This window comes from Pseudopodoces humilis, chromosome 4 (genome assembly GCF_049639895.1).
Source record: "Pseudopodoces humilis isolate 2021_Gansu_Grassland_sample_001 chromosome 4, ASM4963989v1, whole genome shotgun sequence".
NCBI classification, from domain to species: domain Eukaryota; kingdom Metazoa; phylum Chordata; class Aves; order Passeriformes; family Paridae; genus Pseudopodoces; species Pseudopodoces humilis.
Genome location: NC_142203.1, coordinates 36565599 through 36579127, shown reverse-complemented (window position 1 = coordinate 36579127; position 13529 = coordinate 36565599). Strand labels below are relative to the sequence as shown.

The window sequence follows — 13529 nt, the reverse complement described above, 5'->3', positions numbered from 1 at the left end:
GGCAGAAAGGGACCTGGGGGTACTGGGGACAGCCAGCTGGACATGAGCCAGCAGTGTGCCCTGGTGGCCAAGAAGGCCAATGGCATCCTGGCCTGTACCAGGACTGGTGTGGCCAGCAGGAGCAGGGAGATCATTCTCCCCCTGAACTTGGCACTGGTGAGGCTGTGTGATGAGGCACCTCGAGTGCTGTGTCCAGTTCTGGGCCCTCAGTTTGGGAAGGACGTTGAGACGCTTGAGCGCATCCAGAGGAGGCAACGAGGCTGGTGAGGGGCTTGGAACACAAGTCCTGTGGGGAATGGCTGAGGGAGCTGGGGTTGTTTAGCCTGGAGAAAAGGAGACTCAGGGGTGACCTTATCACTCTCTACAACTTCCTGAAAGGTGTTTGTAGTCAGGTGGGGGTTGGTCTCTTTCTCCAGGCAGCAACTGACAGAACGAGAGGACACAGCCTTAAGCTGCACCAAGGGAAATACAGGCTGCATATTAGGAAAAAGTTTTTTACAGAAAGAGTGATAAAATACTGGAATGGTCTGCCCAGGGAGGTGGTGGAGTCACCATCCCTGGATGTGTTTCAAAACAGACTGGGTGTGGCACTTGGTGCCATGGTTCAGTTGAGGTGTTAGGGCTTGGTTGGACTCGATGATCTTGAAGGTCTCTTCCAACATAGTTATTCTGTGAATTCTGTGAAATACCGTAGCATCATATTTTCAAGATAAATGCATGGCCATGGCAGAGCAAAATCTCTGAGGACAGAGGAAGTTTCCCAAGTATACTTTTCCAGAGCTTTGTACAGTTATTCATCACGTCTTTCCCTGCTTTTACTTTGGGGGGGGGCAAAAAGACTGTCTGATTTCTTCTGAAAAGAATTTTAAAAAAAAAACAAACAAGGAAAGTAAATTGCATCAGAACAACTAAAACTTTGTTTCTCTGGATCAGAAGCACAGCTAAACACAGAGACCAGCAGCTGCCCCAAAAAAAGCATGTCCATTATCACCCTGAGGAAGCGAGGCTCTGTCTCACTCTTACTGCATATTCTCACATTGCAATAAAACATGCTCTGGAGTAATGGTCCCCTCTCTGGAGTACCTCAGGCGTACAAGGAGAAAAGTATTAATTATTGTCTGCTATCTAAAATAAAGGTATTTTATTTACCACAGAAGAGTATTCAGAAAAAAATTACAACTTTACTAATACATAACATGTCTTGGCACTGCAATCTCATCTGGTGTTTATCCAGATGGTCGCACTTAAGGTAGGCAGTACACAGGGTATCCTTGAGGAAGACTGGGTGCCTCACAAGGGTAGGAGGGAGCTGACAGTAACACCCTCGCTCATTCTTTCACTTTCAGTCTAAGTGAAACATTGAGTGACACACTGACATTTAGATGTGCCCAGTTAAGCAGATCTGTGGACTGTATTACCTATTTGCATCTAAACTAACGCTCACAAAATGACCCAGTCTCTCAAAAAGGTTCTGGGAAAAAAGCCTTGCAGATTGAAGGAAATACAAATGATACAAGCACTAACAGACTGGTCATAGAGGTGATACTTCTGCTCCTAGTGCAAGTCCTTCATCAACCACTTTGCATGGTGATATCACTGACAATGTAGTCAGATTTGAGAAAAAGTTGGCCAAAAAAATTGAAAAACTGTCAAGGTTAGTATTAGAAATACAAATGTACAAGTGTTATTGTTAACAATGAACCTCTTTTTGAGTGTATATTGTACCTTTAGGCATTAGCTAACAATAGTATGGAGCTAAAAGGATTAACAGGGCATTAACAAACTAGCCATCCAGAACATAAAGAACAACCTTTACAAGTTTTGTCAGCAATATGTTTAAAGTCCTGTGATATTCAATCCAGTATTTCACAAACTTCACAGAAAACATTGCTGAAGGTTTGAAGAAACAAATACTAGAGCAAGCTATTGGTTGTGGGAAATTTGAAACTACAAGTGTTCCTAAACCTGTCTCAGTTTATGGTACTTGCTAATTTTTTTTACATGATAAAGTACATAAAGAGCGACTTTCTTGTCAATCCCTAATAAAAAGATGTAATGGACAAGGTAGCTGCTCAACAGTAGATCATTCCTTTATTAAAAATTCTGTTTAGTGAAAAAAAAACTGGGTAAACATAACCACTTGATGAAGTGGCTGCTTTGAACAGAATAAAAAAGGGATCTAAGGATAAGGTTCCAGTAAGAGTGAAATTCATTCACTGATCACTCATGTGCAAGCTAATGCAGCAAACATACTGGAGATAAAAGCACACAATGTTCTTTGTGTCCATTGTCATCAATGTGGTTAGCTTTATAAAAACAAGATCTTTCAATATTAGAATATTTACAATACTTTGGAAATGGATGGGGAGTTACCATGAAAGTCTTTTATACTACAGGGGTTCACTGTTTATCCCATGCCAAAATCACATTTTTCTTTCAGAAAGAAAAACAATTGTTCCACATGTCCTGACTTTTTCTGTGATGAAAAGGACCTGCCAGTACTATGCTAAAATTTTTGAAAAATAATTTAATTTTTAACAACAATAATTTAATAATTTAACAACATTTAATGTGTGCCTTCAAGATAAAGATGTTTTTCTAACAATGAGCAAGAAATCTTTTCTTTTTAAAATAAACTTACTGTAGGGAGGGAGCATTTAAAAAACAGAAGTTTGGAAATGTTCCCATCATCATGCCATTTTGTTGCAAAAAGAAATGTAGAAGTGTCATCAATAAAACCCTCCAATACCTGTACACTTGTACAGGGAAGTAACTTTCTAACCTGTTTTAAAAAATCTTCCAGAGGTAAGTTTTTCAATACATTTGTTAAACACACAAAAATTCAAGACCTTTCAATTCATTTTCAAATCCAACTGACTGACATCAGGGAAAATGGAAGCATCCTAGTTGAGTGTTAAGCTGAATAACATCATCTGCATAAGTAGTGGGCAGGACTGAAAAACAAGCATCATGATTAGTAAGCACGATCTTCAACACTTTCCATTTGGAACAGTATCTTTGTGAGGTATCTTTTCAGTGATGACAGATATTAAAGAGATATTAAATACATATTAAAGTTTAAAATCAAGATGAATTTAACTTAGAACCAAATCTTTGAAACTCTACCACAGTGTTGATTGAAAATTTCTAAAAACAATGAGGCATCAGGTATTTCTAAGCATCACTTACCAATTTTCTACTGGGAACAGAAAAGTAGTTTACACTACTCACAAAAATACTTGAAATTTGTTTATCTAATCTATGGCTTACCTTTTTACATTTTTATTGTGTACTTAATTAGCAGAGTAGTACGTGTAGTAATTTATATACAGTAAGGGTGCATGCTTACAGTATTTTTTTTGCATCCATCTCTGGATTTCCCATCAAAGGAAACCAGCTGTTGGAGCGAGGAAGCTACAAAGATGATCTGATGACTGGAGCACCTCTCCTGTGAAGACAAGCTGAGAGAGCTGGAGTTGTTTAGCCAGCAGAAAAGAATGCTCTAGGGTGAACCCTTCAATATATAAAAAAGACTTGTAGGAAAGAAGGTGGCACTTCAGCAGGGCATGTAGTGACAGGACAAAGGGTAAGAGTATTAAAATTAAAAGGGTGAAGTTTAGATTGGACATAGGCAAGAAAATGTCTACAGTAAGGGTAGTGAGGCACTGTCACAGACTGCCCAGAGAAGCTGTGGATGCCCCATTCCTGGAAGTCCTGGAAATGTTCAAGGTCGGGTTGGACAGGGTGGCTCTGAGCAATCTGTTCTAGTGAAGTGAAAGCTGTCTGTGTCTCATGATCTTTTAAAGGTCCCTTCCAACCATTCTGTGATTCTAAGATTCTACTTCAAAAATCTGATCCATTGCTGGGATAAAACTGCAGTTTAATTTATTATTAAAATTATTTCATTTTTAATATATTTTATTATTTGCAGCAATAAACTTGACAACTGCTACTTCTAACACTAACATACTGTATTTTATTCCATATATTAAGTATAAGACATTCTAAGCTGGGATCATGAAAAACCCACCCAACCACAGTCTGGCTTGCAGCAAAAAAAGACTATCAGAAGCCCACACTTGAATTACAAGAATTTAAAAGAAAAACAGCCAAAAACCTAAGCCGCCTCAGAAAAAGCATATTAATTCTGCAGTCATGTTCAGATCAGAAATTATTCTCAGGGATTTTTTTATACTTTCATGCTCCACTTCTCTACCCCCCACTACTCTAGCTCATGGATGTCATGTCAGATACCAAAGGAATTTCTAGGCAAAGCATGCTTTTCACCACTCCTGATGACACAAACACAACACAACAGAACCGGGATTCAGGAATGTCAGGTACTGTCATCCAACATGAGGATAAAGCCGCTTCTGTTCTGAAGCAGCAAAGGCACGACAATGAACTTAGAAGAACACTTACGAAATCTAGAAAGCTTAATATTCGTATTTATTATGCATTAGGAAGTTTATTAACTTAAAAATCAATCTGCACAGTGCAAAAGGTTTCTTATCTGTGCTCAATGTGGAACAAGTTTCAAAATACATATTTTTAAAATTTGTTCAGTCAATACACAATCCTTTTAAAAAACTGTATAACTGTCTGTACCCTCATTACATTTATAAATACATGATTTACACAGCACCCCATCTGGAAAAACTAAAACTCCTTACAAATATCTACATATATTGCATACATATAAAACATTCATAGGAGTATTTCATCAAAGTTGGGTTTAATAGTCCATTTACATTGCAGCAAAATACATATAAATCTCTCTTCTTCATAAAATGTCTCTAAAAATTAGCACATTTTTTACAATTCATAACTCCTTTGAAGCATCTTTTAAGAAAAAAAATATATGGATATATCCATGATATTCAGCAGGTAAGACAGTGATATGAAGGCTGAATATGATTAATAACTGAACACTAAGAAGCAGTTAAGGCAGTGGTGAAAGGAATTAATAGGAAAAATTAGTTTATATGGCAGATAAAGTGACAAAATGCAGTACATACATATACATCTTGATGTAAAGTACTCTGGCACCCACTCAGAAGTGTCTGTATTTCTGACACTGCTTGCTTTAAAATTAAAATTTTATTTTTTATAATCAAAATGTTATTGGGACCCGGTTCTTGGGTGCCATCTGGACTTGCTTTAACTGCACAAAACTGAATATTCTAGAATGTGGGTTTAGGGTTTCTGTATAACCTTCATTTATGGGTAACTACTGTCACGTGTGACCACACACATTCAGAATTCTGCCATCTCAGTTTCATCACTGCTTTCTGGTAACTACTAGACTACCTGTTAGTAAATAATATTTGAGAATTTCATTGATAACTACTATTTCAGGTACCAAAACTATATAGACATCAGTGCCTCCCATATCATGACTACATGTGGCATAGATGCAGACAAAAAGGCATAAGAAATGCAAAACAACCTATTATAGTGATGGCAGAAATTGTTTTGGCTGAAACTTGTTTATTTCGCATTATCTCACAATTTTAGGAGCTAAACATTCAAACCCTTAAAAAAATTCTCTTTCTATATTCAGGCTTCTACCCAATATCAAAATTTGACACGGCACTTGCAGTCCAGTATTGGGTAGAATCACACCAGCTTGTGACCTGCTGCTCTAAATAACCACTTCTGCAAGCATGACACCCACCTCAAGTATCAAACAGCAAGTGACCGCCTGTCACAGTTGCCTTCCTCTCAAAGGCAAGATGCTCTGTACCTCCCACCAAGCTTCCAGAGACACAATTCAGTGCATGAATTTCTTCCATAGGCCCCTCAGAATTTAGCCTTCATACACTGCTATCCTGCAGCAATGGTTCAGTGTCCTCTTCATTACTTTGGTCTAGGTTGTTACTCAGACTACTGCTGTTGCTGTTGCTGTTGCTGTGTTTTTTGGTACTGCTGACTTTTCTGTTCTCAGGAATAAATAAGGCGACTAGAAAAGCCAGAAGAACAATGCACGCTCCAACCAGGAAGGGGGGACCAGGAATGATCGCACTCTACAGGAAAACAAGAATAATAAAAAATTCATGTTTCAGACATTGACTTCTGCATTATGAACTACACCACTAAGGCAGGAAATCATGAGAGACATATTTATGGCAACTATAAAATTTTTGCAAACAGGTTCATATATACATTGTAGAGTGAATTTTCTGCATCTAAAATCCCCACAAATTCCTTCCCTGATCTCCACACTGATCTAAAAACCAAAACCACATAAAATCCTCAATTGACAGTATGATTGCCTAGCAAACAAAACAGATGTTGACTTGATGCTTTTTTGTAATTTTGTTTTTTGCTTTAGGCAACATGCCTGTTAAATCAACAAGACTCCTCTCAACATTAATAGAATAAGGTTTTAACATCCAGAAGCACAAATACTCAATAAATCTTAGCTTCGCTTTTCCATGGCTCAGATACTGTAGGATCAAGTTAGCCAAATAAACAAGCATCCCAAAAAAACAATATGTGAGTGAGCAAAATAACAGTAAGACCATTCTCACTGCTGAGACATGTTATACATGCACGATAACTTAGCATTTGGAGTTATTCTCTCTTGCTTCTAAGCTGTTTATCTGAAAATTCAAAAACAAAACTTACCCACATTTCATAGCCCCAACTAAAAACAAACACCAGAAAGGTTTTAAGATAAATTTTAAATCAGCCAAGTTTGATGACAAACCTCTACAAAAGAAGTGTCAACAATCCAGCTTCTCTTTTTAATCTTTAACTTTTCTGTAACTGTGTAAACTGCTAGATAAAAATCAGAAGACAAAACTTGTCAATTCAGTGTACTTTTATTCTACCAAATGAAATGTAGGAAGCTATTCTCAAATGACATGGGAAAGTAGCTGAGCATAAGTATAGAGCAACAGGGTATTTCTCTTGCCTCAATTTTTGTTACAATCAGAGGCCTAAATTTTCACCTGATGGTCTGTAAACATGAAGTATATAAATATATCAAAAATGTACCTTGATGATATTAAATCTTCAAGAGGTACTACATACACAAATACTTAAAGAAGAAATTAACTTCCACAAATTAATGCACCATCATTTGTAGTAGAACAGCTAATTCGTCTGATCAGCTTTTGAGCATTACATGATTGTGGTTTCACTGAGAGGAATAAAAATCTTTCAAAAGCTGCCCTTTGTCATTGCATTGCTAAGTGTTATTATTATCCTCCAACACAGCCCACAGCTCCACTGTTTGCTGTAAGAACTCAAACTTTAGTTCCAGTAAACTTACATCTTGAAGTTACCTGGTACTATCACAATACTGAAACCAATGCTGCTACTACTGTAAATCTAAATACTTACTATCACATTTAAATTAGGAGCTATCTCAATAATTTAATAAAACTGAAAAGTGAGAATTAAGTAGTTTAAGAATAAGATGAAGATTTTAAATCAACAAAAAAAGAGACAGATTTCTGGCCCTATGAGTTCTATGCAGCAAACGGCACACCAAATTTTGAACTAACCTGATCACTAAGATTCTGCTTTGTCTTTTTTTCAGAAGCGTTATCAGTTAGCAATTCATTGAGTTCCACATGGAAGAGAAAGAAAATAAAGCCATACAGGGCTGGTCCCAGGCCATTGCACAGTCCTCTTACTCCAGTTATTATTCCTTGGACAACACCTAATGAGGAAAAGAAAAAAAAAAAAGTAGCATCTTTTTTCTAAGCAAGGAAGAAATGCTCAGAGCCAAGAGCTCTCTGAGTCTATTTTAGTAATTGTTCCAAAATAGAGCATATCATAATTATTTCTACATTCTAAGATGTAAGAAGTGCATTGAACACAAATCTGTCAGATTAAAATAATCTTCTGCATCATCACAAGTTCTGTCACTATACTAGAAGAATTATGATTTTTATTATTGTATATTCTTTCATTATTATGATAATGAAGTTTATGTATGTTTAATTTTTTTATATTAGAGTTCTTCCACTCTCACCCAAAGCCTAGAATAAAGATAGTAAAGCCAGCAGAGCTTAAATGTGGTTCACACTCAATTTATTTTCAAGTGAAATTCACAGTGATGTACCTAAGTGGTAAGAAATGTGATTGGGAAAATGTGCACAAATTGTGACCAGTATTTATTTAAATACCAAGTAACTTACTCAGGGCAGTAAATTAAGTGTACAGCACTAAATGAACAATACTTGACTGGCTGCAGTTTTACCCCATATTCTTTTTAAAGCTTGACTAATCAAAGTGCTATTTCTGTTTCAACTTCATTAAGTGATTGTGATAACAGTGCAAGAAGTGTTATGATGACATTAACTTCACATAGTAAGAGTCTAAAAAATGCTATTTTACACTTTTAATAATATGCATCATTCTTAATGCAGTAATTTGTACAGTGAGAGGAAAAGAAAACATGCAAAAAGATAGCTGTCCAAGTTTTTAATTCATAGGCTGATAATATGAAAGTTTAAAATCTTTATGCCACTAGGTGGCAAAACCTCAGTCTTGGAAGCCTTAGCTATTAACACCAGTTTCCTCTTTGTGAAATCAAAGTCCAATGGCTTCTGTCAGCTTAACTAAAGTAGTCATTTCCTGAGGTAAACAAAAAACAAGTCTTTAAAAATCTTTAAAATGTCTCGAAAAAAAATGGGGGAGAGGGGAATAATTACAAAAACCCATGTAAAATACTATCTTTTGCATCTTTCAACAGTAATCCACCTCCTGGAACAGAATCTTTGTACTTCTCAGATTAACTGCATTTACCTAACTTCAGGTTGTACAATGGCCAACTATAACTGATACTTGAAATTTATATGTACAGCATTTTTTAAAAGAGAATACTAAATTCAGTTCTTCTTACTAGCCTTTTTCATTTGTGGTAACTTCTCATTTTGCTTTAGAGGAGAACTAATTTCTGACTGTACATTGCTTGTCAGATCAAAACCAGTACATTTCGTGTTTTCTCAGATTAACTGGTTACTTTGGTGTTTTCTATGCCTTGAAAATCTGAACTATTGCATCAAATAGGGCCAACTTTTCTACAAAAAAAATAAAGCTTCTTTCCTACATTTATTCCAATCTGGTAAAATGCGCAATTAAAAAGATAGTATTGTTACATTAATCCTCACCGTCTACTTAGAGAATACAACACATATAAAAGGAAGAGAAAAAAAGAGAAAGTTTTTGTTGCCTTCATAGTACTTTTACAGAAAGATAAGAAGTAGCTCATCAGAAATCACATATTTTACAATGCAACTATGATAAATTTGTGCACTTCCTTTGTCTCTACATAGATTGGCAGACTTCCATAGGTACTACCAAGTGAAGACTCACAAAGATAACTTGAAAAGTACACCTAAATAACTCTTCTGCTTCCCAGACAAAAAAGTAATAATGATGCATAAACAGCAATTGACCCAATACTAACCTTGTTGATCTGCCTCCGCATTTCGTGAAACCAGAGCACTAATTGCTGGGAATGTAATGCTTGACATCGCTGCTATAGCTCCTGCTGCCCACATCATCCTGTGTTAAATACATAATTCAAATTAAAAATGAGACTGCCCTTATAATTACTCCCCATGCTCCCAAGAGGACTATAAGGGCACCCTTATTTAACACTTAATTCTCTTTCAAAATGTTCTTATTAAAATACCTAAAGACTGGAAGTTATCTGGTTATCTTCCTTCTCCTCTCCCATATATTATTCTGAACTTGTTGGAACAGAAGCACATTTGATTTGATTCTATCCTAGCAGAGAAAAAGAGGGGAATGGGACTGAAGTGGGCTTTTCTCTCCAAACACAGTACAAAGGAACAATTTCCCAGGGTGTCCCAGTGACCCAATTCTCTAGCTTCTGCAACTGACTAGGAAGTACTCTGATAAACAACAAACACTCCTCCCTCTCAGTAGGACACACTTCCTAAAGAAGTTGTTCTAGTTTATGGGTGCTCACTGTCTCTACTTAAAGACAGTTTTTCCAACAGAAAAAACTTTAGATAGTTTCTAAGACTGATTATAGTCGGAGTTAGAGAATATGTTAGGAAAACAAAAACAAGCATAGGTCCAATATCTAATGGTTAAAATAGATCTAGTGGAATTACTAGAGAGAACATGCTACTTACTAGCTTGTGAATTTAAGAAAGAATTTTAACCACATTCACAGACTTAATACTCAGTGGAACAAAATGCTGCAAAGACTCACTTTCCAAAAGGGCTGTATGTACAGGAAATTTTATCATTCCTACATATGCAAAATACAGACCACATTTTGGTACTGTAATGAAAATGGGAATGCTTAATTCACAGAACATGTGAATACCCATGACAACAGAATTAAACAGTAGAATTTTTTTGGGAAAAAAAAACCTTTCAGTTCCTTGACAAGTGTATACATACCAAAATGTATGCTTACCAAGACTGAGATCCGAAGCCATACCAAGCCAGCTGAAAGATCTGAAAGCCAAGGCCAAGGAGAACTGTGTTTTTGTTCCCTATAGATCTCATCAAGACACTGAGGAACACAGTCTGCAAGAGAAATTGGTTCAACCAAAAGTTGTTTTTTTAAAAAGTCAGACTTGCTAAAGTAATTTCTCCCATGCAAAGGAATTCAGAAGACCTTTCATATGATGAGGAAATTCATACCATTTGTCCTCTTACTTCTCCTGAATTAAGCCCCAAATACAAATAAGTCATTTCAGTATTTAATGTACAGATACTCTTAACTCTTAAAGAGTTACTATGTTGGGACAATGAGAAGCATATGTATTGCCTTCTCTATGTACATTAGATGACAGTGTCTATTTCTAATGCAAACAGGCTTCCATTTTCACCTCTACAAACCTATTTTTATTACAGAATAAAGCATTCCACAAAATAAAAGTTGTTACCAAGCAAAGACAGTGCAGACTGGACACGACTTGAATTTACCACTATCTACATATACTAGAGAAAAAAGACAAGAAGACTTTTAGCTCAGAAGAAAGTAAACTCCTTCGGTTAGCTGAACTGTTTTGCAAATTTACATTTAAATTTACAAGTTTACAGCAAGTCTGCTGCTTTGTCACCTTCATCACATACACTGAAATTTGACCAATTCCTAGGCACCATTAATAATGTTTTCTACTGACTCTACACCACTGACATGACCTTTTCATTTGTACATGGAAGCTAATCCTAACCAGAGATCAATATTTCTATGTTAGAAGTGTTACTGCTGAGGGGGAGGGAGATCCCAATTCAGGTACAACAACAAGACGCTCATGGCAAGAAGCAGACACTTAGTAATGCAAACGGACAACTTGACTCAGTTAACGGACCACATATTTTTCTTTAACAGGAGAAACACTGAGGTAGAAATATTATAAAAGAAAGGCCTTATAAAATCAGGCCTTGCTCTGATGAATTACCAGCTAGCCTGTAAATTCCCAGAAGAAAAAAATTAAAGGAATGAAAAGTCAGTTAAAGATGGGTTTTCTTACTATTCTAGTAAGAAAAATAAGTTTACACCTGCATAAACAATAGATCTGTCCCATGACAATCAGTGAAGAAAATATGTAAACAATCCAAAAATAAAGAGATTTGAGAGAGAGAGAGAATACCAGTTACTAACCAGTGAATTAAGTAGCAAGAAAACTACTAGCCAATCGGAGTAAAACCCAGTCTTTGAAAACTCTATAAAAATGAGTGATGTAAATAAAGAACTAGCTTTTCCTAGATGAAGTAACTGAGTCTCATTTGCTTTATTTCAACACAGCAATGCTTCAGTAAAAATACAGACAAAATCAACCAGGACCGCAGAGCAGAATATACTTCCTCTCCTGTCTTCTGTCTCTTCCTGATTGTACTGAGTCTGGCTGAGATGGATTAATTTTCCCACTGCAGCTTTCATAGGTCCATGGGTAGCTGGAAAGGTGTTGTTAACACACCAGTGCTTCAGCTACTGCTGGCAGAGTATCAGTGCTGTCTCTCAACATCCCCCCCATGGTAGACTGGGAATGCGTAAGATCCTGGGAGAGGACAAAACTTGGCCAGCTGACCCAAACTGACCAAAGGGATAACTCATCCCATATGGTATCAGCTCAGATATAAATTCAAGGGAAAGAAGGAGGAATGGGGAACTTGTTATTTACAATGTTTGCCTTCCAGAGCAACTGCTATGTGTGCAGAAGCCTCACTGCACAGGAAGTGAGCTGATGGGAAGCAGAAAATAAACCTTTTTTTCCCTCTGTTTGTGCATGCCTAAACTTTTGCTTTTCCTTTAACAAAATTGGCTCATCTCCACCTAAGAATTGTTTTTCACCTTAATTTTTCTACCCTGTCTGGCTGGGGAGTGCTGGAGCAGCTTGGTGGGCACTTGGCATCCAGCCAAAGACAACTTAACCCTAGCTTTCTTGTTTCTCATTTTTAGTTTGAATGCTTCACAGAAAAAAATACAGTAATTTTACCTTCAGGTATTCAGTTAATTCTCGAGATATCCAAAATGCCAATACAAATCAGTATTTATGAAGCAAAGATTATTTCACTAAGCTGTACTTTTCAAAGAGCTCAAAAATCAATATATTTTCCTCATTTTAACACTGAAAATTATCAACCAGAAGGGAAGCCATCCTAGAGATTTTCAGCAAAATTACTGGTCTTCATAGAGGATGACTGCTAAATGTGAGTGCACACAATAGCCTCTGAACAAACCAGAGCACAAAGATTAAAATAATGACTTGAATTGCTAATGAAGGCCACAACTGACACCAGTAAAACTGGTAAACATTGATGAATGTGTTGTTTACATCAAAAGAGTAAGACCTTCATTCTGCTAAGAATGGCAGCAAGGTTACAACATACTCTATATATGCCATTCCTCCTCTTGTTATCAGAACAGGAAGACAAACTGTATCCATAAATACACCAAAGATTAAATCATAAAAACTCTTTGATCTACAAAAGACAAAAAGGATTTGTTGAAAAATCATCTCACTGTTGCAAATTAAGAAATATGACAAGAAGATACCAAGGCCTTGCAGCTCCTCAGCCTCCAAGCTGAGCCTAAGTAACCCTGGAAAGACTGCTTGTATGCAAGCTTGATAGCACAAGCCAATTGAACAGGTGAACGTAGCATGACTTATTTAAAATAAGGCATTTCCATTTCAGAATGCCTTGCATTTAGTAAAAAAATTCCTGCATAATTTTAATGATTTTAAGTCAGAGTTTCAATGAATTTACTGATCCAAGTTGAGCAGATTTTATTTTTCTGACGTCCAGACCCAGTATTTCTAAGGAAAGGTGATACAAAGCAAGAAACTTACATGGACTATATTATGAATGCAACATTTAGTGAATGCAAGACACATTGGCATGTTAGAGCATGTGCAAAGTTTTTAGACTAGCTTAAATGAAGCAATATAAGGAATAAAGCTTACCTGAGCTATTATGGACAGAATGCCCACCACAGCTATAAATGCTGCAATGCTAGCAGATCCAAAGCCTATAACCTGTAGAAAAGCAGAAACTGCATAAAACAAATGCCAAACACA

The 13529-nt window shown here is 36.6% G+C and overlaps 1 protein-coding gene across 1 annotated transcript in view; it reads right to left on the bottom strand.

The window, feature by feature from the left end:
• Nucleotides 1–4428: 4428 nt before the first annotated feature.
• The window catches only part of SLC71A2 (solute carrier family 71 member 2), a 30470-nt gene continuing 21369 nt past the window's right edge, over nucleotides 4429–13529 (bottom strand). The window contains exons 8-12 of the mRNA XM_005530060.3: nucleotides 13416–13487; nucleotides 10415–10527; nucleotides 9428–9525; nucleotides 7515–7672; nucleotides 4429–6026 (exon numbers count right to left, since the gene is read on the bottom strand). Coding sequence (XP_005530117.3) covers nucleotides 5817–6026; nucleotides 7515–7672; nucleotides 9428–9525; nucleotides 10415–10527; nucleotides 13416–13487 — 651 coding nt within the window. The 3' untranslated portion in view covers nucleotides 4429–5816. The remainder of the gene's footprint in view (nucleotides 6027–7514; nucleotides 7673–9427; nucleotides 9526–10414; nucleotides 10528–13415; nucleotides 13488–13529) is intronic.